Raw genomic sequence first — 24,550 nt, 5'->3', positions numbered from 1 at the left:
TGTGAAAAGGTTAAAGTTTAGCCTTTCATAACATATACAGAAGTCTTTTATCCAGGTTTCACTGTTCCTAGTAAATATTCTTTAGGGTTACCCAGTCACTAGGCTCCTTTTTTTTTTCTTTTTTTTTCATGTTCAGATAAATTAGCACAATCCAACCATCTGGAAGGAAAAGGTTAAGTGCACTCAATAGATTGGAAAAGGGTATTTCAGGAAGTGCTGTCAGATTCTTACACTTACCTCCAGACTATTTCAAAGGTAAGTGCCAGCAAAAACACAGGAATCAGCCATAAATCTTTCCTTACTATGCCTTTATATTACTTTTATGTGCTCATGTGTTCCTTTTATACTTGGGCAAGCCCTCTTTCCAAATATTTCAGATGCACACATTAAGTTTAAGCAATTATTCATAGCTTCATTAAACTCCTCGGAAAATCTTTCAACGGCCAACATTAAACAAGATATTTTTAAAGAGAAATACTTGCAATATTTAAATTTTCTCCTTAACATCAACCTCAAAAAATTGCTAAATAGGAATGCAGTTTGTATAACAAATTGATACCATTGTTTCAAAAACTCCAACCTAATCAATCTAGGATTTCAAATGACATTTTTTCAGAATGAAATCTTAAACTGAAAATATAACTTTAAGTGGTATGCTGTATTTGCAAATGAACTTTTGAAACAAAACACTGGCACAGCCACATATGGTCACAACAAAGAAATCAGACGGCTCTAGGCCACAGTAAAATAAACCCTGGTGAAATAAAAGACTACTTAAAGTAGTCACCAAAGTTCATCAAAGTGCATGCAGACCTCTTAAACCAGCGAGAGAAGAGACAAAAATGTTTTCCCAAACAGAAACACCCAGGTCACATACAAGCAACTCTGTACCAGCTGCCAGCAAGAATACAGAAAAAAAAAGGCTAGCCATGGGTGCTAAGCCTAAAGACATGATATGGGCAGTAGAGAAAGAACAAGGCATTTGGGAAGATTTGACACCTGCATGTAAAAACGCTTGTGTATTTGCCCCAGAAAATATGATTTATCTGCAGCTCCTTGTTCTTGTCCCAAACCAGAAATCCCTAAGAAAAGAGCCTCTGCAGTTCCTTGGACTAACAGGTACACAATTTAGGGCTCAGTGAAAGAAAAAAGTAGTTCCTAAACATACAGACCCATTTGTGCTTAAGCCAATTTCATCAAAGCAAACTATGTAAACATAAATTATGTAAATTTATGCTAAAATTATGGAGAATATTATTCTGTTAGTTATTGAAAAACACTTGAAGGACAACACAGTCATTGGTCACAGCCAGCACAACTTCATGAGAGGAAAGTCCTGCTTATCAAACCTGATTTCCTTTTATGACAAGGTAACCCACCTAACTGATCAAAGGAACCTAGCTGATGTAACCTTTTTGGATTTCAGTAAAGTTTTCAATACTGTCTCTCACAGGACCCTTCTGGACAAAATGTCCAGCACACAGCTGCATAAACACATCATGTGGTGGGTAAGCAATTGGCTCATGAGTCAAACCCAGAGGGTAATAGTGAATGGAGTAACATCAGACTGGTGGCCTGTCACTAGTGGAGTTCTGCAGGGCTCCTGCAGAGAGACCTCAACAAATTAGAGGACTGGGCAAATCACCAACTGCACAAAGTTTAACAAGGGCAAGTGCCATATTCTGCACGTGGGATGGGACAACCCTGGTTATTTGTACAGACTGGGGAATGAGAAGCTGGAAAGAAGTGCCATGGAAAGTTACGTGGGGCTCCTGGTCAATGGAAAGTTGAATCTGAGTCAGCAGTGCCCTGGCATCCAGGAGGAACAACCGTGTCCTGGGGGCCATCAGGTAAAGCATCACCAGCGGTCAAGGGAGGGGATCCTCCCGCTCTGCTCTGCACTGGTGCAACCTCACCTTGAATATTGTGGGCAGCTTTGGGTACCTTATAAAGCTAGGACACAACTAAGAAGTAGGACACATGGTATTGACAGACTCCACTGCTGTGTTCCTAACTCTAGCATGTGTATCTCCTAGTTTCCTGTTTATGAATATTCACAGAATGAATTGGCATGCAAAGTTGAATTCATCACTTTCCACAAGTATGAGTCAATTACTTTGCTGGAGCAATATTTCCCCACAAACTACCAAGATTTTGTAAGGCATCTTATTTCTGTGTATCCATCTTGCCTCCATTTTGACTGAAAGGACAAACTAAAGCATGCTACTGTAAGGTCTCCATTTTCCCTAAAAGGGTCCAGACTGCTCAAGACTGAAACTTTGCATAATCCGTTACTAATTTTTATTAACAGAGGAAGGGAAGTATATAACAGCTACAAAGAACAGGTATTCTGTTAGCCTGACAGCATCTGAGTGATGTGACCATTTTTAGCAGCCCATCCCTGCAGGTGAAATGCGGTCCTTGTATGCCGTGACTGGTCCCATACTGGTGCAGTACGACGTGTTTTCAGACTGGCTATTTGTTTGCCTTCTGTCATGCTTTTTTCACCTGCCCTTTGATCGATTACACTTGGCCATGGGCTTCTCCCCCATCTGTTACACTTGTTATACTTTCAAGTCATGTTTGAATTTCTGGGATGCATATTCCTCGTACATGGGGATCAGCTTGACACACAGTGACATGAAATATAGCTGATCTATTACATTTATCATAGAAGATCTCCAGAAACTGAAAATTACATAAGCTAGAAATATCATAGAATCATAGAATGATTGGGGAAGGGACCTTAAAGATCACCTAGCTCCAACTTCCCTTGGGGAAGGGAAACCTTCAACTAGCCCAGGTCGTTCAGAGCCCTATCCGGCCTGGTTTTGAACACCATCAGAGATGGGGAGTTCAGAACTGTGTAAGAAATAGTAAAAATTAGAACCTGAATTGATTGTTATATAAAGGTTACAATTTGAGACACCCCTGCCGAACTGATTTTCAAAATTTCTTAGATCCTACAGCTCTCTTTTCCCCCAAGGACAGCAGTAAATGTTCAGCATTTCTCTAAGTAAGTCTTAGACATCACTTCTGAAAATTTAGTGTTAAAGGCTACAAAGGCTGTCATTTTTCTTCATGTCCAAAAAGTAGAAACTGTAAACTGCTGCCGAACAGGCAGTCTTGCTCTCCATTTATTTCTGACCACAGACATTGAGGTCCAGAGTAGCAAACTAATCATAGAATCATAGAATAGATTGAGTTGGAAAAGACCTCCAAGATCATCAAGTCCAACCCTTGATCCAACTCCAATTCCTATATCATGGCACTAAGGGCCACGTCCAATCTCTTTTTAAAAACCTCCAGGGATGGTGAATCCACCACCTCTCTGGGTAGGTCGTTCCAATGCCTGATAACCCTCTCTGTAAAGAATTTCTTCCTAACATCTAACCTAAACCTCCCCTGGCAGAGCTTAAGACCATGTCCCCTTGTCCTATTGTTGGTTGCCTGGGAGAAGAGACCAATCCCCACCTGGCTATAACCTCCCTTCAGGTAGTTGAAGAGAGTGATGAGGTCGCCTCTAAGCCTTCTCTTCTCCAGACTAAACAACCCCAGCTCCCTCAGCCTCTCCTCATAGGACTTGTGCTCCAGTCCCTTCACCAGCCTCTTTGCTCTTCTCTGGACCCGCTCCAGCACCTCAATATCCTTCCTGAACTGAGGGGCCCAGAGCTGAACACAATACTCAAGGTGTGGCCTCACCAATGCAGAGTACAGGGGAAGGATCACTTCCCTGCTCCTGCTGGCCACACTGTTCCTGATAGAGGCCAGGATGCCATTGGCCTTCTTGGCCACCGGGGCACACTGCTGGCTCATGTTCAGCCTCCTGTCGATCAGCACCCCCAGGTCCCTTTCTGCCTGGCTGCTCTCCAGCCACTCTGTCCCCAGCCTGTAGTGCTGCAGGGGGTTGTTGTGGCCAAAGTGCAGGACCCGGCACTTGGCCTTGTTGAACTTCATTCCATTGGAGTCAGCCCATCTCTCAAGTCTATCCAGATCCCTCTGCAGAGCCCTCCTGCCTTCCGGCAGGTTGACACTCCCTCCCAACTTGGTGTCATCTGCAAATTTGCTGATGATGGACTCAATCCCCTCATCTAAATCATCGATAAAGATGTTAAAAAGGACTGGGCCCAGCACTGACCCCTGGGGAACACCACTGGTGACCGGCCGCCAACTGGATGCAGCTCCATTCACCAGCACTCTCTGGGCCCGGCCCTCGAGCCAGTTCCTGACCCAGCACAGAGTGCCCCTGTCCAAGCCGTGGGCTGCCAGCTTTTCCAGGAGTATGCTGTGGGAGACGGTGTCAAAGGCTTTGCTGAAGTCCAGATAGACCACATCCACAGCCTTCCCCTCATCCACCAGGTGGGTCACCTGATCGTAAAAGGAGATCAGGTTGGTCAAACAGGATCTGCCCCTCCTAAACCCATGTTGGCTGGGTCTGATCCCTTGTCCATCCTGTAGCTGCTGTGTGATTTCACACAGGATAATCTGCTCCATAACCCTGCCAGGCTCCGAGGTCAGGCTGACAGGCCTGTAGTTACCAGGGTCAGCCTTGCAGCCTTTTTTATGGATTGGGGTGATATTTGCCAACTTCCAGTCATATGGGACCTCCCCAGTGAGCCAGGATTGTTGGAAGATGATGGAGAGCGGCTTGGCAAGCTCTTCTGCCAGCTCCCTCATTACCCTAGGATGGATCCCGTCTGGTCCCATACCAGGGACCAGGATTCAGATGACTCAGTAAGTCACTAACTATTTCCTCCTGGAATACAAGGGGACTATTTGGTTTCCTATCTCTGTCTACCAGCTCCAGAGGCCAGTTGCCTTGAGGGCCACCTGTCCTACTGGTAAAAACTGAGGCAAAGTAGATGTTAAGTACCTCAGCCTTCTCCTCATCTCTATTAACTATGTTTCCCTCCAAGTCCCTCAAAGAATGGAGGTTTTCTTTGCCCCTCCTTTTGTTATTAATGTATTTATAGAAGGACTTTTGTTATCCCTAACAGAAGTGTCTAATTTAACTTCAAATTGCACTTTTGTATCCCTGATTTTCTTTCTGCATGATACAGCTGTCTTCCTGAATTCTTCGGAAGTAGCCAGCCCTTTCTTCCACAGTCGGTAAACTCTCTTTTTGTCCCTGATTTCCTTCAGAATCTCCCTGTTTAACCAAGCTGGTTGTCTTCCCCGCCGGCTTGCCTTTTGGCACACTGGTACGGCCTGTTCCTGTGCACTCAAAACTTCCTGCTTGAAGCACATCCATCCCTCCTGGACCCCCTTGTTTTCAAGGGTTGTTTCCCAGGGTATGCTCTGGACTAGACTTCTGAATAGGTCAAAATCTGCCCTCCGAAAGTCCAGCATAGAGGTTTTATTGTTGTTTCTCCTTGAATCTCTGAGTATTGAAAATTCTATTATTTCACGGTCACTATTTCCCAGGCAGCCTTCAACCACTACATCTTCCATCAGCCCCTCTCTGTTTGTAAACAACAGGTCTAGCGGGGCCTTACCCCTGGTAGGTTCATTTACCAGTTGATGAAGGAAATTGTCCTCTATACACTCCAGGAAATTCCTAGACTGCCTCTTCTCTGCAGTATTGAGCTCCCAGCAGATATCCGGCAGGTTAAAGTCACCCACAAGGACAAGGGCTGACGATTTCAAGACATCCGCCAGCTGCTTGTAGAATATTTCATCCCCTTCATCATCCTGGTTGGGCGGTCTGTAACAGACACCCACAAGGATGTCAGCCTTGTTGGCCTTCCCCCTGATTCTGGTCCACAGGCACTCAACCTTATCGTTGCTGATCTCAAGTTCAACAGAGTCAAGAGACTCTCTAACATATAAAGCCACCCCTCCACCTCTCCTACCCTGCCTGTTCTTTCTGAAGAGCTTGTAGCCATCCATGGCAACACTCCAGTCATATGAGTCATCCCACCACGTTTCTGTGATGGCGACTACATCATAGCCTTCCTGTTGCACAATGGCTTCCAGCTCCTCTTGTTTGTTGCCCATACTGCGTGCATTAGTGTACATGCACTTCAGGTAGGCTGTTGATTTAATTCTTAACTCAGGCTTTCCATCCTTAGGCTGATCACTGGAGAGCCCGGTTTCAACCCCTTCCCCCTTTAAACCTACTTTAAAGCCCTCCTGATCAGCCTTGCTAACTTATGGGTACAGTCCTCTTCTTCTTCCTAGAAAGATGAATCCCATCTGATTTTAAGAAACTAGGTACCATGGAGTTTGCCCCATGGTCAAAGAAACCAAAATTTTGACGGCGGCACCAATCCTTCAGCCATCTGTTGAGGAGTTGGGCTTTTTTACTCCACTCTTTGTTTAACTCCTCATCCATCCCAGATAGTACAGGAACTGAGGCAAATATCACCTGTGCTCCTGTCCCGTGAACTGACCGACCCAGTGCTTTGAAGTCTTTTTTAATTATCCTGGCACTTCTTCGATTTATGTCCTCACTGCCAGCCTGGACTACCACCAGTGGATAATAGTCTGAGGGCTGAATTAACTCAGGAAGTCTCTTACTAATATCCCTCACCCTGGCCCCAGGAAGGCAGCATACTTCTCTCTGGGATGGGTCTGGGCGACAAATAGGGCCCTCAGTTCCCCTCAGAAGGGAGTCACCGACTACAACTACCCTTCTTTTTTTCTTTATACCTGTGGTTGTAATCCGACTATTAGACAGGGCCGAACCAGGAGGCTCTCCAGAGAGATCTTCTTGGCTGTCCTCTACCTGACTGTCTGGGTCCAGGGACTCATATCTATTCTTCAAGGGTACCCTGGGGGGTGATAGGGGTCGAGAGAGAGTTCTTTTACCTCTCCCATTAGGGACCTGTTTCTATTCCCCCCCATCAATTTGGTCTGCTCCATCTGCCTTATGACAGGAGGGGCAGGGCTTCACCGTCTCCTGTTTGATTTCCTTAGGGTTCAAAAGGGTTTGACTCCACCAGTCAATTTCCTTTTCACTCTCCCTAATGCACCTTAATCTCTCTACCTCTTCCTTAAGTTTTGCTACCAGGCACAGCAAGTCACTTACCTGCTCGCATTGTACACAGCTACCTCCTACACCATCCTCCAGTACCAACGTCAGGCTCAGACACTCAGCACACCCAGAGACCTGGGTGGCTGCATCCTTCTTCGAGGGGAGTGTCTGAGCAGACACACTCCTAGTATTAACAGCAGTAATGGCTTTTGTTTTTTTGGAAACCATTGCTAGCTTTAAACAGCACACTCACCTACAAGAAGTGGGAGCTGGTTGATCCCTGCCTGCTTGAAATGCCTTGAAATTGCTGTGCCACACCCCTGTTAGTCTGCTCCTGTGGGAGCTCAGGCTCCTAGAGGCTCTTATATAGCCTCCCCTATCACCTGCTAACGAGCCTGACCCACCTCCCACTCACCTTAATCGGTTCCGAGGAGGAGCCAAGCCTGGGCAGCACAAAGTCACAAGACTTGAGACAGGGTAGGATGCCAGAAAATGCAGGGTGAAGAAAGAAGGAATCCAACTGCATGATCACACTAGCTTACTAATCCAGCCACAGGAATTGTGACCAGAAACGTGACAGGGGAAAGAAAAGCTCCTTCAGTGACATCTTTCAATTGATCAGACTAATGGTTACATTACAACAGAATAAAGTATTAAAATAGCAGATTGAAAAACCGGACTGGATTCTGCTCCTCATTCCTCTGTATCTTCTCTTTCCCACTTGTAGAATGCAAATCTTTCTCCATGTGCAGGTGCCTCAGTCATCAGTAATCACCAAATAGTAAATAGTAAGTTTTATATATCCAAATTATCTAAATTATCCCAAAGTAGTTAAATTATTTATTCACAGAATGTTCACAGATAAACTTGCATATGCTATGTAATCAATAGTAAGCAAAGAGAATGCTCATGAAATGCAGAAAATACACTGATGTAGCCAACTGCACATAACATATGTTTGCAACACTGCTTTTTGACACATATTTTGGGTAAATTATGCAACAGTGTGTGAGAAATTAGATCTGTGAGAAATATATCCACTTGCCTTTTGTGTTGGTGATAATTTTTTTTTCAAGACACTAAGAAGTTGTATTTTGTTTTGGCATCTATTTGTGTCATTTTTTATTCCTCACAGCAACAGAGAATAAGTTCAAGTGCTTCAGAGGTGCCACCTCATTAATCTTCTCACTTTTTATTGTTGGTAGACTGTAATTGCTTCCTGGTCTTTAAATTACAAAGGAAGGAAAAAGTATAGCAGAGATACAAATTAATTCAGAATTAAATGTACAGTATTATGGACACAACAGGTGCACTCCTGTCATGACATTTAAAAATACATCACCTGTTCACATGGGAGACACTTAATACCAATCTACTAGACACAAGGAACTCCTGCTGAATATTTATTTTCCAGATACGCACGCTTCTCACAAGTGAAAGGTTTCAACTTCTCTTTGTTGCATAATACTCTTTAATGGCTAACTTCTGCAAAAAGATCATCTATTTACACATTTCTAGCCAAAACATTCTCTGTTGCATACAGCTGAATGTTGGAAGTGGATGTTGCACTAAGCTTGGCACAGCAAACCTATTAACCCACCATGGTCCAGTCCAAGCCTCGACTGGAAAGCAGCAACTCAGTGGAGATGAGGCTGGCAGTTGCTGGCAGTGCATCCCTCACCTCTGCTCTGGGAAGAGTTAGAAGCAAGTTAGAAGAAACATCAGGTTCTCATCCAGGCTTATTGTGGTATAAATATGGCCAAAATTAATGCTTGATTTTCAAATAGTCCATATATTCAAAAGTATATCTGTGTAAGGTGAAGCTCCAGGTCCTGCACTTGGGTTGCAACAGCCCCATGCATCACTACAGGCTCGGGGAAGAGTGGCTTGAGAGGTGTTCAGCACACAGGGACTTGGGGGTGCTGGCTGACAGCTGGCTGAACATGAGCCAGCAATGTTCAAAGAAGGCGGCCAAAAAGGGCAATGGCATCCTGGCTTGTATCACAAACACTGTGGCCAGCAGGCCTCATCCACTGTACTCAGCACTGGTGAGGCCACACCTCAAATCATGTGTCCAGTTGTGGGCCACTCACTTCAAAAAGGACATTGAGGTGCTGGAGTGAGTCCAAGAAAGGGCAACAAATCTGGCAAAGAGTCTGGAGCATAAGTCTTATGAGGAGCAGCTAAGGGAACTGAGGTTGTTTAGTTTGAGAAGACTCTCTACAGCTACCAGAAAGGAGGTTTTACTGAAGTGGGGATCAGTTTCTTCTGCCATGTCTCAAGTGAAAGTAGAAGAGGAAACCACCTTAAGTTGTGTCAGGGAAGGTTCAGATGAGATATTAAAAGAAAAAGTTCACTGAAAGGGTGGTTAGGCATTGAAATAAGTTGCCCAAGGAAGTGGTGAAATCACTGTCTCAAGTGTTCAAGTGGTGTCTGGATGTGGCACTCGTGGATATGGTTTAGATGTGATTATGGTCGTGCTAGGTTGGTGGTTGGATGAGATGATCTTGAAGGTCTCTTCCAACCTTGATCATTCTGTGATTCTGTGATATCAAAAGTGTTCTAGAAGACAAACAGGAAGATATTTCAATTATCTCCCATAAGACTCTGTTCTTTGGTTTACTTCTGGTTTAGCTTTAATTTTGTTCTAACTTAAATATTTTGAAACATCAGTAACAGTTCTAAAATTGTACTGTCCTTCTTCATATGTTTTCATCTAGCACCTCAGGTATTTACTTTTTAATTCAAGCATGAGGCATTAGATATTCAAGCTTGAAACCATAGTCACTTGATTTCACATACATATTTATAAAGATTTGTAGATCACAGAGCTAAAGAATTCTAACCAAAATCTGTCTGTTCCCAAATCCAGAATCCAAAACCAGTTTCAATCACATTATATTGGAAAGATAAGCCAATAGCGCAGAGATTCTAAATGAAAATATCTTAAATGTTTCTTCCTTCTCCAGCCTCAACACTGCTCCACAAATCAGAATGGGAACTGCTACATAAGACATATTTTTAATTCCTGTTTCACTTGCTGATAACCCTGACAACCTTGCTGGAGAACCCTTTGCATTCCTACTCAAGAGCTCAGCTCCTTTCCAGCTCCACACTCTGGAGCACACATCCCATAAGAATTGAACAGTGCAAGTGTACCCACAGCAGCAGGCTTGGAAAGGTAAGTACACCCATAGTGCAAAAGAGAAGGCTTGCTGCTGCACATGCTAGTGAGACAGGAGATGAAAAAATGACATAGGAGAGATAAAGAGTATTCTATCCCTCTGCAAATGGCAATTTCGAGTTTAGCACCAAGATTCCTAATGCAATATTTTATTTCTCCCTTAAAATCCATCGATTCTCCTCAAAAATACTCTGTAGTAACTACAAAGATGTAATAAGGTAGCCTTGCTAAATTAATGAATCACAATAGTTCAACCTTTTGTTATAGATGCTCTCATCATTACAAATTCATTTGGTCAAAAATACAGTTGAATTGGGCTTACAGATTATATCTATGAAAAATCATATTTAATAGTAATTACCCTAGTGGGGTGATAATTCCATTCAGTATTAGACTTCAGCTAACAATATGAGAATTAATATCTGATCATCTGACTATCTGAATTTGTACTGAACTTCAAACCTACCTCAGGATCTCTGATTGCAGGGACAAATTAATGTTTTCTACCTCATCTTGTACAAGCCTCATTCCTTCTATATAGCAGTTGTGTATATGTCTAATAGTAGAAACAGCACCTCATACCTTCAGAACATCCAAGGATTAAACAAACAAAGAAAATAGCTTGAAAGTGCTGAGAGTACCAAAATGGGAATCTAAGGAACAGAAGTAGCTCTTCAATGGATTGTTCCCCACGACAGCTTTAGTGTAGTGCCTAACACAGACAAAAAACCCCCAACCTGGACAGCATGCACCAGTCATTTCCCAGTTGCAGAAATACCAATTCTGAACATTTCTGATTCCCAAGTAATGATTCACAGCATGCAATAAATGAAACCTCCATTCCTTGACTATGCTGACATGACTTAGGTTCACTAAAAAGCTAGTGATTTTAGATTTATTAAGCACTTTTTCATTAGATAGATATTTCTTTTTTTATTTCTACTTAGCATATTTTAGTTAGACTAATTTATGTTTCGCATTACACTTTTCAAGGAGTCTCAGTTCTCACAAAACCAGTTTTGAATATCTCTCAAACTTAGAGAGATAAAGTTGCAATGAAAACTCTGATTTTGAATCTGGGATTCAGGATTAGCCATAGGACAGAGATCTTGTTCTTATTTTTTAAAATTTCTCCCTCAATGCCATCAGAAAAGGATCAAGTAGTTCCCCAGATACGTATCTGGGGAATTTCTCCAGGACGAGGAGAATTTGCCCAAGTAATCTGGTAACAAATTGACCCTAAAAAAGACCACCTCCAGACTCCATCCGTTTTAGGCTGCTACATGACTTAAACATGGCTCTCGTCAGAATTTATGAAGTCTTGTTCTCACTTATTTCTTACCACATCTCTCCTGTAATAAACAAGACAAATCATTTTGCTCTTCTCTTCTGATTTTTAGTCCTGGAAAAACCTGGAAGGACCACACAAAGTGGGGCCAGTCTTTTAGTCAATGCAGCTTTCGGGTTGCTTATCTTTTCGAGACAGATCCACATTTGTTGACAATAAAGTGAATTAGAGAGAGAGGCAACAAGTCATTTATAAGTCAGAAAATGGGTCATACATGAAAACAGCTTGAAGCTATTAATACCTAAAGCTGCCATTTAAAAATAGAGAAGCTGGTGCTAGCTATACAGCAATGTTTTAGAACTTCTTGAAAAGGCAGTCTTTGGCCTAAGTAATTTTCTTAAATGTTTTTTGGGGAAAAAAGGGGGGGTTGGAGGGGTACAGACAGCATTTAACATTTGCTTAGGTTTTTGTACCACAATGCATCCCTCTTCAGTGCTTCACTGAAATAAGACCAGCAAAATCCTTCACCTTAAATAAAGAATACAATGAGCTGAGGGTCATATCTGAGAATTCATGTCAGAAGCAAATTAACTCCTTGATTCTGTGCAGTCATCCCTTATCTACCTATGAAATAAACAAATGCTAGGTAGCTGAACATACAATTCCATATAAGGACTCAAGTGCAAATATATTGATGCTCTATTCCTTCTGAGAAATATTCTGGGTATGTATGTTTAACAAGCCTGTAAACAATTTTTGTTCCGTTTCAGATACTCTATTTAGTAATACCAATGCTAGTTTCCAAAACCGTATTCACTGACGGAGCACCTACTCAACAGTTTGGTTCTTTCCACCCTTACTCATATGTTGCCTTCTGTCTTATTCAAGCCTGCTCTGAAAAGAGTCTTGTCAACTTTTCACATGTGATTTTCAAGGGCACTCTTTATTATTACAGATGGGCCCTTCAGAGACACCAGTAAACGTTTGCTCATAGAAGTCCTGTATGATAAAGCAGCAGTATTTTCATTTCACATGTTAAGACATTAGGCAGAGAGAGGGAAAGATCTATGCACACAAATTTAGTTCTGGCATGTTTCAGCTTTGGGAAGGCTGCTGTTATGATCTTACTGATGTAACTTTATTTTCTCTAAGCACATGAGAAATACCAAGGCTTTAAGGAACTTAAACAACCAAAATCCAGTCAGTCCTTCTGAGTGGCAGCTGGTGTTTCAGGAGTGATGGAAGCTTATATCTACAGCATCAGCATCTGTTACTTGGGCCATTACTGATCCAACAACTGGGCTAACCCACTGCTTTCTGGGTAAATCTGTAACAGACGGCAACAAAATTCAAGAGTTGCACATTTCTGTTAGGAGGAAAATTGTTCTACATGGGACCAGCTTCATATTTCCTGTTTCTCCCTGTCAGCCTTTTTATTTCTCCATGTTTTGCAACACATACTTTATCTGTTTCAGTCCTGTTTATAGCCCATCCCCAGTTCAAGTCTCGTTCCCTGAGAACCTTTAAATACCACAATTTTTCTCCAGCTCAGATGTCTTCTAGAGGTTCTCCTTCAGCTTACTTTTCTAATTCACTCCAAACTCTTGCAGGAACTTATACATGATCTATTTTCTACTACTAGAGTACTCCCTCTTTTCTTCATCCATGCTCTGTCTGACAGCTCACAATAGCCTGCTACTGCACCTCACCAGAGATTCAAGTTTCTACCTTATCAGATCTATCAGACTTCTTCACTCTCCCCATTCTGTTCTTCATTGAGACCACCTTTATTTTCTCCTCAGTCTGTCTTCCCATACTGTAAGCTCAGGTTTTTTCTGCATTTTGTTGATGTGACTTTTGCCAAAGACAGAAGAAGCAGAAAGACACTAAAATCACAAGGGAGACCAATTTTATGAATCACAGTGAAGTGAGATATGGGCTGCATAGATGAACTAAAAGGTGGGTGGAAAATGACTGGACTGCTAGTCTCAAAAGATTTTTATCAACTGTTCAAATTTGGCCAGGTCACAGCAGCATTCATGTGCAATCAGTAGAGGTGAATATTTCATTAACAATAGGGATGAAGGGACAAACTACACCCCTAGCAAGTTAATGACAGATACCAAACTGGCAGGCAGGGGGTATTCAGAGTGATGGATATACTGCAGAGCAAAGCTGCCAGTAAGATGGACCTCAAAAGGCTGGAGAAATGGCCCAGCAGGATTCTCCCGGAAAATGCAGAGCAATGCACCTGGGATGGAATACCCTCCTGCAGAAATACAGGAGGGGCTGGGCTGTACTAATACAAACATCTAAGGAGGCTGAGAGAGAGCTTGTTCCTCTACTTGGCAGTTGTAAACCTGCTTCTAGTTGAGGCTTTCAAGCTGAAGAGAGCCTTTGACAAACTGGAGCACATCCAGTGGATAGCCACTAAGATTAGGAGGAGGCTGGAACAAATGGCATATGAGGAGATGCTGAGAGAACAGAATTTGTTCAGTCTTTCAAAGAGAAGGCTAAGGCACGATTTATTGCTGTCTTTCAACAGTACAGTGGAAGACTTTGAAGAAGACAGAGTCACACCATGAAAGGACAGCAGGCATCTGACACATCTCTGGACAAAGAATATTCTGATTATACATTAGGAAAACATCTTTCACAGCGAGAGTGATTCGGCACTGTAACAGATTGCCTTGGGTGGATGTGGAGCCACCAATCCTGGGTATCTACAAAACACAACTGGATAAGGGCCCAAGAAGTCTGATCTAACTATGAAGTGAGCCTTGCTTTTACCAAGACGTTGGCCAGATAATCCTCAAAGTTACTCTCCCCTTCAAACTTAAATTACTCTGTATCTCTCATCTCTCGGTAAGTTGCCTCTGCACACAGCAATAATTGCAGAGAAACTCCTGTTGAAAAGACATGTAGCTGTGCGATGAAGCAACCTCACACATTTTGGATGCGCTTGCAATCAGGTCAATATAGAATCACTGAGAAAGAATGGATGGTACCTGAAATTTCATGTAATTTAGCTATGAAATTCAAACAAATTCCCACTGAGAATAGTGAGATGTTTCAAGAGTTTGTAGCTTAAATTTGAGTAGAATTTCTTGGGGAAATAAAGAAAAAAAGAATCCTGATTTGACGGCATTCCTCCAATAGCAAGTATCAGAGCTTATATCTATAATACAATGGTGTCTAGTATGTCCAGTGAAAAAGTTTGGGGGTTTTTTCCATGAGTATGGCAAAATTTTCTTTTCCCTTCCCAATACTCAGAAAGTTGAGCCATTTTTGTCAAAATGTATTAAAAAAATTTTACCTGAGACAATCATCTAACATGGAAAATATAAGCCAAAACCAGACAATGTAAGTAACCAAAAAAGAGAGGAACCTAAGCAGACTTAATAATAAGCAGTGTTACTAGAACTGTCTGTAAATAAAGTTGAGTTTTACTTCCAGGTGTATAAAATTTTCTCTGCAGAATTGGATTTATTTCCACTTTGTTTGGCTTCTTTTCTTGACTGAATCAAGAAAAAATAGTAACTTAACTTGTTGACATGCAACCTGCGTCAGCAATGTTTGACTCCTTAAACTGCAATGTATCTGGCAGATATTCTTTCAGCTGAACTGGTTCTGATATTGTTGCTATTAAACATTCAGCTATGTTATTTTATATGGGTTTATACCTCACGACCTTTCTCCATGAACATAATTAGTATGCTCTGAGACGTTAAATATTCTGCTGAACCACCATTTTCAAGATTTGCATGCTTTATATCTAGTCATTACCCCCGTAGATTAAAATTAGGATTATATTTCTCATAGCATGGCAAGACAAAGCTAACATATTTTTCAATGCATAAATTCTAGATATCCAAACCACACAAAACTATTGCAAGGTAATAAATCTGCTACAGTGGCTTGCATGTTGGCACCATACATATTTTTCCTTGCTTGTGTTTATCAATATGGCTGAAGGAGGGGTATCATTTTACTGCAGAATGGAAGCAAACTGACAAAGCTGTTCTTTGACATATTAGTTCCCCAAAGATATCTAGATTTGTAGTACACTCTCAGCCATAGTATTCTTTGCTACCACTACAGTTTCCTGGAAACAAGGATTCTGTGATATGTAATTTGAAACAGGGATCTTACTGTGAAATTCAAGTTGTAACTAGTAACTAAAGCAGGGGACACTTATTAGAATCAATTTCCTTTAGACATCAACTGATAAAAGTTATTCAATAATTACTAGATACTGCTTGATCAGGATGGATCAGCAAAAGAAATGTTTTAATACTGTTTGCTAGCTTTATAAGTTGAAAACAGAGATGGCAGAGTATTATTATTTTTGCCAAAGATCAGATTTTATAGTACTTATCTTGAATAGTAAATTAAATGACAATTTTTAGAGTTATCATCTCCTAAACTTCCATCTGTTTACAGGTCAACTTGAAGAGGAAAAAAGAGTAAGTTCTTAAACATTGGAATATGTTAATGGGAGCTGGAATGCATGAAGCTCCACCTGGGGTTGGATGAGGAGCCAACTGCAAGCATATATATATCAGGATTAAAGGGAGGGCAGGGACAGGTGACATTACAGTGGGGGTCTGGTACAGGCTGCCTTATCGTGAAGGTCCGGAGGAGGACCACAAGGATGATCAGAAGAATGGAGCACCTCTCCTATGAAGACATGTTGAGAAAGTTGTGTCTGTTCAGCCTGGAGAAGGGGAGGCCCCAGTGAGACCTTATAGCAGCCTTCCAGTACTTAAAGGGGGCTTAAGCAAGGCTGGAGAGGGATTTTTTACCCTCTGTAGTGATGGGACAAGGAGTGTATGGCTTCAGACTGAGAGCAGGTTTAGATCGGATATTAGGTGGAAATTCTTCACTATGAGAGTGGTGAGGCACTGGAACAGGTTGTCCGGAGAAGCTGTGGATGCCTCATCCCTGGAAGTGTTCAGGGCCAGGTTGGATGGAGCTCTGAGTAACCTGATCTAGTGAAAGGTGTCCCTGCCCATCCCAGGTGACTTGGAACTAGGAGGTCACTTCCATCCCAAACTTTCCAATGATTCTACAATCTTTCAATGATTTTTAATTAATAGATCTTGTCTCACAAGCCTGAATTACATTTAAAGGAAAAAAAATAGAAGGGAAATAGCAAGAAAGCAGTAGGCATTACATATTCCAATTTTAACAGGCCTATATGCAAAAAACAGTGGAGGATATTTGGGAAGTATAATATGAGTTTACCAACCTTGTGATTTAAGATTTGGGTCTAAATTTTATGCTGCATTTTCTTCTGCAGCCGCTCCTTTCTGCACAGCATCTTCCTAACTATTTTTATTTAGCATGAGCTGAGACTTTTCCTATGTTGCAGTAAATTTTCCTTCCCCTTTCTTCCTAGCTTTGATGTACTTTCTAATATCCTAGAAAGTTTTTCATAGTCATCTTTTAGCAACACGAATCAGTACTGAAGTAGTCTGCAGTGATCAAAGCAGTGTTTCTGCATGATAGCAAGTAATAAAATAAGAGGGAGAGAAGATTGGAAATAGTAATCAAATTGGACATTTGCAATGCAGATTGCTGAGGTACTGGAAAAATCTTCAAAGGATGAATACAGCTTTTCCCTAGAACATCAGTTAAAAACAGTTTCCTTAACTGGACAGGATGATCAACATGAAAAAAACCCGTTGCTTATGAATGAAAAGTGAAATGCATGGACTCAAAATGCAGCCTGGTGCTGCCTAGATGCTCAGTGGTCCGTCATCCTCAAAGGGAAAGAAAGCTCTTCCCTGTAGCATTCAACAGTTACTTTGCACAGATTCTGCTGCCTGGGTTCTGTGAAGGTCATTTTTGGCAGCTGGCAGCATTGTGAGACAGCAGCACATGGTAACAGAATGTGACATATTCCTCCCATGTTACCTAATTTGAGATGGACTGCACGCACTCTTGAGCAGTTGTAGGAAATGCAGTGAATGTGAGGTGGTTACATGCACAGTTGTCACTGTTGGTCACCAACTGCTTATTTAAGAAGTCCTCTTAGTTACCTCTGACTTTCAATCTTTACTGTTTTTTTTCACTTTTACTAATGGAGTGAAAGGAGGGGGACAGTGATGGAGGGGAGGCATCTTTTCTTATTTCTTATTTCTTATTTATATATATGTTGGCTGTTGTGTCCTTGGTTAAGACTGCAGTGGTTGGAAGACCTCTGCAATTGCTATGTACATGTATCACATAGGATTTGCATTTAGGACAGTCATATTTAAGCTCTGTGTTTTCTTAGGACCATATTTCCTTTTTCTAATAAAGAGTTAAAATAAAAAACCCAGATTACTTCTGAATCCAATATTGTTATCAACATCTTATCAAGGAAGAAGATTATCCTGCAGATTTATGATCTTCTTGTCTCTAACAGGTATCACTCATGCATTCATAGTCTTGCACAAGACAATTTTGAGTCAGATGAAATAAGAAGCCTCCCAGCAACTGGAATCTGAGCTTGGCAGAAAAGCAGAAGTGCCTTGCCTTGCCAGTGTCACATTGATCAGGGTTCCTAACAAGCTGTGGTAAATTATGACCTTCTACAAGTCACTGGAAAGGCCACTCGGCCTCAGACATGACTTCTCTCTGTACGGCAAATTTTATGAACAATCCCCCTAATGAATGCAATGAAAGCAGCACTTTAAATGAGAATGTTGAAGGACAGTATCATCGCTCTACTCTCGGTTCTGATGCCTGAACAGATAACAGAAAAATCCCTGTAGACAGACCAGGGAGCTCAGTGTTTCATTGTCAATAATATCAAACTACAAAAATTGCCAAAATCTCAATTTGTTAGAAAATGTGGATGCACTTCAGTTGCAGGGCTCTTCTCTGTGTTTGTTTGGAGCTATGCCTTAAATCTGGTCAGCCTATCTTGTTGGTTTAATAAAAAATGCTGGCATTTGATGTTCACTTTGCAATTGCTGAAGGAACTGGTGCCAGCAACTAATGCTTTCCATATCAGAGCAGATATGGCCAGCAGTGTTTGTTGTTTCAATAGCCTCAGAGCAAGAGTGATCAAGGCCAGTGACACAGAGTCAATTCCCCGTCTCCCTCTCAAGGGACATTCTGCAGTGTCTATGTGAAAGGAGATTACAGATGATGACTGGTTTGGTTCTTTACAGGAGATGTATGGGTGGGATTAATTTCACATAACTTTGGATACCACTGGGCATCCATCTTCATACAGTAGGTATCTGTACCAGAATGTAGCCATCTTTTATAATATAGAGCCTAATGCACCTGGTCTATTTTAATCAGGTGCCTTAGAAAGTGAGAAGGTGTGTTCACAGTGTCTCTTTCTCTCTGTGTCTCCACAGATTATGAAGGGAGTCCACGTGAAGGTTTGATGCTGTTGTCAATGCTGTATGCTACTTGAGGTGTTACAGGTGATTACCCTCACTGACACCCATCTCCTACTCCAAAAAGATATAGCTACACAGTAGGTCCTGTGTCATACCTGCTGGACCCATCTGACCTCTCAAATGGTACCAGATGCCTAAGGAATAGAAAAATTAATACAGACCTAGGTGTCTACGTTTAATCAGATGAACCCCATTCACATGGTCTATCTGAACAACCATGGTTTTAGCCACAAATTTCAAATTCACATGGAAAAGACTCAGTTTATGGAGCACTTTCTAGGTCTGTGATTTATGCAAAAAATGTAATTGCTAAAGAACTGAAGAAAGTTTTCTTCAATAGAAAGAGAGTGCGAGATCCATCTCCCTGCCTTGGCAGAAAGGAGGATAATGAGGAAGTATAAACGCTCCTTTACTCCTTTCCACCACTATCTGCCCTTAATCGAGGGGCTCCTCAACATTGTGGGTTGGTGACTTCATGGTGCAAGCACACTTGGAGCAGGATCCACATCAGCACATTCTCTAAGAAGGGCTGCAGAAACACCAAAGTTGGTTTGTACAAGTCCCTCATAATTGTAATGTGTGAGCATCTCAGAACATTTAATGGGTTTATCTTTACAACATTTCCATAAAATAGGAAACTATGGGTGAGATAACTCCATGTTTTCTTGTCTCTCTCATTATAGTCATCTATTGCTGTAAAATTGTCAGAGATATCATCACAAGCCCTGAAAACAGGAACACTCCGAGTGTTCAAGAAACTGCCTGAACACTTCAACTGTTCAAGAGAGGACATCAGAGCAGACTGATGCTTTAGAGAAAAATAAGCAAAAACCAAACCAAACCAAACCACTAAATTACATCATACTCCATGTTATGGAATACTTCATGCTACATTTAAAAAAATTATCTTTGAACTTTGCATTCATTTTAACACTTTTAATTTTAAAATTTGGAAAAATACTTCTTTGTTTAGAACTCAACATGAACAGCTAGAAAGATTCATAATCAAACAAGGTTTAAAAAGTATATATTAGGTTAAGTAACTATTTTTTGGACTGATGGATTTATAAATTACAACAGAAGAGGGATCAATCTACATTTGTAATCTTTCTCAATTTTAGCAAGCATTAAAATTAAAACTGAGATCATATTGACTATAACAGCACAGTTAAAATTATTCAGAGTCAATTTCAGAATTATAATTGTGACTAATGCTAAATAAATATTATATTAATCTAAACATAGATCCTGAGTAACTAGAAGATACTCACAAACTAGCCACTAAAAGTGAGGGAGCAATTCTCCTGTTATTTCTGTTTGTACACTGATTTGCCAGCCTCTGTCACTCACTACAGACGGATAGATAACTTCCTCATCAGGGAGCTGGTAGGTGCAGTCCATTTTTACAAGGGTTTTTTGGCCGAATTTGGAAGCAGCACCAAACACAGGCTACAAAGAGCCTTAAATATATGCACAATTTTACTTCAGATCTGAGAAGTGTAAAATCTGCGATGACACAGGAATGTCATACACTGGCAGAGCAATAAGGACTCATCTTTGCTGTTGCTTGTAGGAATTTACTGAGGTAAATTAGCTACTGAAAGGCTAATTTGGTTTTTCCCTGAGTGGATAAAAACTTGCCGAAAAGAACAAGGAAATAACCACAAATTACTAGAACTCAAATTTACTAGTTAAGAAAAAAAGAAATATTTCCACTAATTTACTGTAGTAGTCATGAGTACAAGATTTCCTGTAATAATAATCAACCACTAGTCAGCATTTAATAATATAAAAAACACTACTAAAAATTATCAGTAAAATATTAGTGAGATTTGACATTGTCAGATAAGGAAAAGGTATTTTAGTTTGGCTACCTATTAAAAAACAGTCACAAGATCAGACATAAAAGGGATCTAGATAAAAACAGCACAATTTAATTAAGCTCCTCTTTTTTTTCCTCTTCTCAAATTCTGATGCCTCACTATTTGAGACTACAGAAAGGAGATTTATATATTTCTTGCGTTCTTTACAAAATCATTCTTTTTATGTGTATCATTATGTTCTTCAGCTAGATGTAGAAGCCTGTTATTATCTTGCAAAAGAGACAAAGCTTTTTGGAAAAGTAAACAGTATTTGAAAGAGATAAAATAGAACTTCAGAATTAATAGACAAGTCACTATACACATATTAATACACATCTGTCTATAGGCAGTATGATTTTGAACACTTATTAACAAAATCAAATGACTTTAAAAGTTTTCCTTATCACATACAGTATTTTTTTAGTTTTGTGACTAAAGATTTTTAACATTTTAGCCAAGTATTAAACAGAATATAATTTCAGCTCCAACCTACAATGTTTATTTATTGTCCTAGCTACTTGTATGCAGCACTTGCATGTCAAATTCAGAGTATAACAGGGTGATGTAATGCAAATATTTCTGCCCTAAAAGCCAAACAGCACAATTCAGTTACACAGAAAGGTACATGAGAGTGGCAGAGGAGTCTTTCTGGGTCTCAGGTTACATGACTTATAAAAGCAGGCAGTCATATCATAAACTGATCATGATCCACTTAAAATTTTGCTGCGGCTTTTGGTTTTAGAATTTTTGCATTTGCCACTCCTACTGGTCAGTTGTTCCAGAGATTTACCATTTTGGTAGTCTATCTTCCCACCTCTAGCATCAATGTATTCATTGCCAGATTACACTGCCCTGTGCTCTCTTTTCTCCTATAACCCAACTGAACCGACGAGATTAGTCAAATAAATAAAGTAAATTAGAAGTTTTTTAAAGAACTTGTTCTTAAATCCCATGGCTACATATTTAAATATTTCCCAGGCACTGAACACCTATTCAAATTATTTTTGACAGACTGTTGGTGATTGGACTTGTGCCAAAACACAAGAATAAAGACCCAGTATTTGATGTTGTAAGGGTAATAACTTTGTAAATACAATCTCACAAAAATGAAAAGAAAAAGAGTCAAGTTTTTATCAATTTAATTCCAACATAACTATGCCTGTTCACAAAAGATAATCACAGCAAGTGTTTTGAAACAAATTTCTTATTACCACATAAGATGTGCTTTACAGAATTATGGCTGGAAGGGGCCATTAAATCATTACCATAGCACTATGCAGACAAACCTCCTGGCATATCCAAGATCATAAATTCACCTAATTACTGCTGCATTAAGCCTCAGCAATTGTATATTGCTAACACACATTTCCAAGGGTGAAACACAACCTTGTTCAGAAATGTCCAGAAATGGGGAATACAGCACTGGCCTTACATGTTTGCTCCGGGAGTTAAACTAAAAAAGTACTTTAATTTTATTTTGAAGGGTCTCACCTCAAATCATTGCTTAAAAATTGAAAGGACACTACTTCCATAGTTCAACTTGTATTTCAAGGTGGTTCTCTGGTTTGAATCCTCCTGCAGTAAAATATCTGACTGTAGAACATTTTCTGCTTGTGTATTTCAACTTCACAAACTCACTACTCCACTGTTTACATATCTTATGTCACTTATACACTTTTCACCACAGGTTTGCACTGGACAGTCATGTAAAAAAAGCCTTTTAATCTAGTGCAAAGTGAAGTTTCACTCTCAAGTCACTGCTAACCATTCAAGATCTTTATGTTCTGACATGTATTAATTCTTCCAGGATTTGGTTGCACTAAAATGAATTTTGTTTGAACCAATTCAGCTAACAGGTCACTGTATTAGATAGTTTGACGTACCCATTATCTATCATTTCACCAGTCGTTATTCCATCTGCTCCCCAAAACTGATTAATCATTTGCAAAAAGTGTAATCATCATCTGTTTTTTGGGACCAGATTCCACTGCCGGATTCTTATTCAGGCTGAGTTAGACTGTCTTTAAGAATGTATGTTGCTTTGTACAGTAACATGTTATATTGTGCAAATAAGTCTGGCAGAGTCTGGACCTCAATATGGACAAAATGACTTGCTTTTATATTTTCTGAGTTGCTCCATTTCCAGCAAACTCACTTGTCAACAGAGACCAACAGAGTTCAGGAAAAAAAATTACGTCTCAGTGTTCACTCTGATTCACTGAAGCCCAGTATAATAAGCTGATGCAAAACTATTCTATAAACACTGCACAAAACATTAATAGTGTGGGTATTGGTGTGTATGACTTTTGTAGGTTTTTTTGAAGCTATAGTTCTATGAGTTTCTACCACTTACTTCAAAATAGATGTGATTGTTTTCACCAGAGACAATAAATATTTAAACCAAGTAAATTTATTTCCACTCTCCTTCAAAGATACTTCTATCTTTTGATTCCAGACAAAAGACAGCACACACACAAAAAAAAATTAAACAAAATAAACCACCTGCTATTGAGGCACAAAAATCCTTTGAAAAGCAGCATGCCAGATTTGCAGCTAAAATATATCACCCTCCAATGAAAAATGCATGTTAATATGTACACAGGTCTTTGGATAGCTCAGGAAGGTGGCTACTGACTGGAATACTGTCACTGAGTTAACTCTAACAGTTTGATTATGAAGGATGCCGTGCTTCTGAACGACTTCCTATATAAGCCACTTCTCACACCTTAAAGGAAGCCAAAGGAGAAAAATACTCTTACTACCAGTTAAGAGCTGAACAAACAACCACTCACACCCAGAAATGTGTGATGGTGGAAGTCTTTTTAGTATATTTCAGGCAATATTCTAATATATTACAATACTGAGATTGTTTGCAGTTCTTTAATCAATTATGATTGCATGTTTTCCCAGGTAACATTTATACTCATTATGTGATTTGTTACTCATTTAGGTTACAGCTTTCAAAATTTACAGCTTACAGTCACAGTGTGCTTTGAATGACAGTTTTGTTTTATTCTATGCTATTTCCTATGGTCTAGATATCATTGATGATTCAATTAAATCACATGGTCCTTTATACAAAAAAGAGCATAACAGATTTCCAGATTCTAATTTTCCTAGTTCATCTGCTTAAATAAGAAAGACAAATTATCCATAGCATTTACCTGTAGAAGGCTGGAGGAGCAGCTTCCCTCATTCCAAAGCTGCCCTGATCGTTTTCAAGGTAATAGGGTACCTGTTGGCTGTGATGATGGATGAAGGGTGAGAGCTGGGGTGCCGTTTGCAAGAACACCACCGGGCTTGGTGGGACACTGTTCAGTGAGTGAAATCCTGCCAAACTGCTGGACCCAAAAGATTCAGAAGTAGGGGCGTAACTGAGCGTAGTAGAGCTGTACACTGGAGCTGTAGTACCAAAATCATAGGTAGCTCCTTCTGGGTAGTTAAAAACTCCTGTCTTGTTGGTCTCCACGTACATGTCGCTGAGCGATCTTTCCAGGGGAATCTTCAGCTGAGGTCTGCTCAGTGTCTCCAGTTCAGTTCCTTGAATCTGGTGCAGCAGGGTAACTCCAGAGGTTTTGGTGTGAAGGGTCATGGTCAGTGCTAATGGCAGTGAGCAAGGAACATATCTGCTTTTACTGTCAACAGTGAGATCGGCAGCTGGCAGTCCACCTAAAAAAAATACCAGAACCTATTCTGAGGCTCAGCAGAAATCATAATAAAGCAGCACTACACAGGTATTCCTCTAATCTCAGCAAGGAGGAGGATACAAACAGAGAGCGAGCACTGAAAATGCACATTCTCTCTCTCTTTCTCCCTCCCTCTCCCTCTCTCTAACTT

At 40.5% G+C, this 24,550-nt stretch overlaps 1 protein-coding gene across 1 annotated transcript in view; it reads right to left on the bottom strand.

Moving 5' to 3' along the window:
- The window catches only part of ESR1 (estrogen receptor 1), a 154,414-nt gene that overhangs the window by 82,075 nt on the left and 47,789 nt on the right, over positions 1-24,550 (bottom strand). The window contains 1 exon segment of the mRNA XM_064649177.1: positions 23,878-24,382. Within this exon segment, the coding sequence (XP_064505247.1) occupies positions 23,878-24,382 (505 nt within the window).

This window comes from Pseudopipra pipra, chromosome 3 (genome assembly GCF_036250125.1).
Source record: "Pseudopipra pipra isolate bDixPip1 chromosome 3, bDixPip1.hap1, whole genome shotgun sequence".
NCBI classification, from domain to species: domain Eukaryota; kingdom Metazoa; phylum Chordata; class Aves; order Passeriformes; family Pipridae; genus Pseudopipra; species Pseudopipra pipra.
The sequence above is the reverse complement of the archived record's forward strand: the minus strand, read 5'-3'. Positions and strand labels throughout refer to the sequence as shown.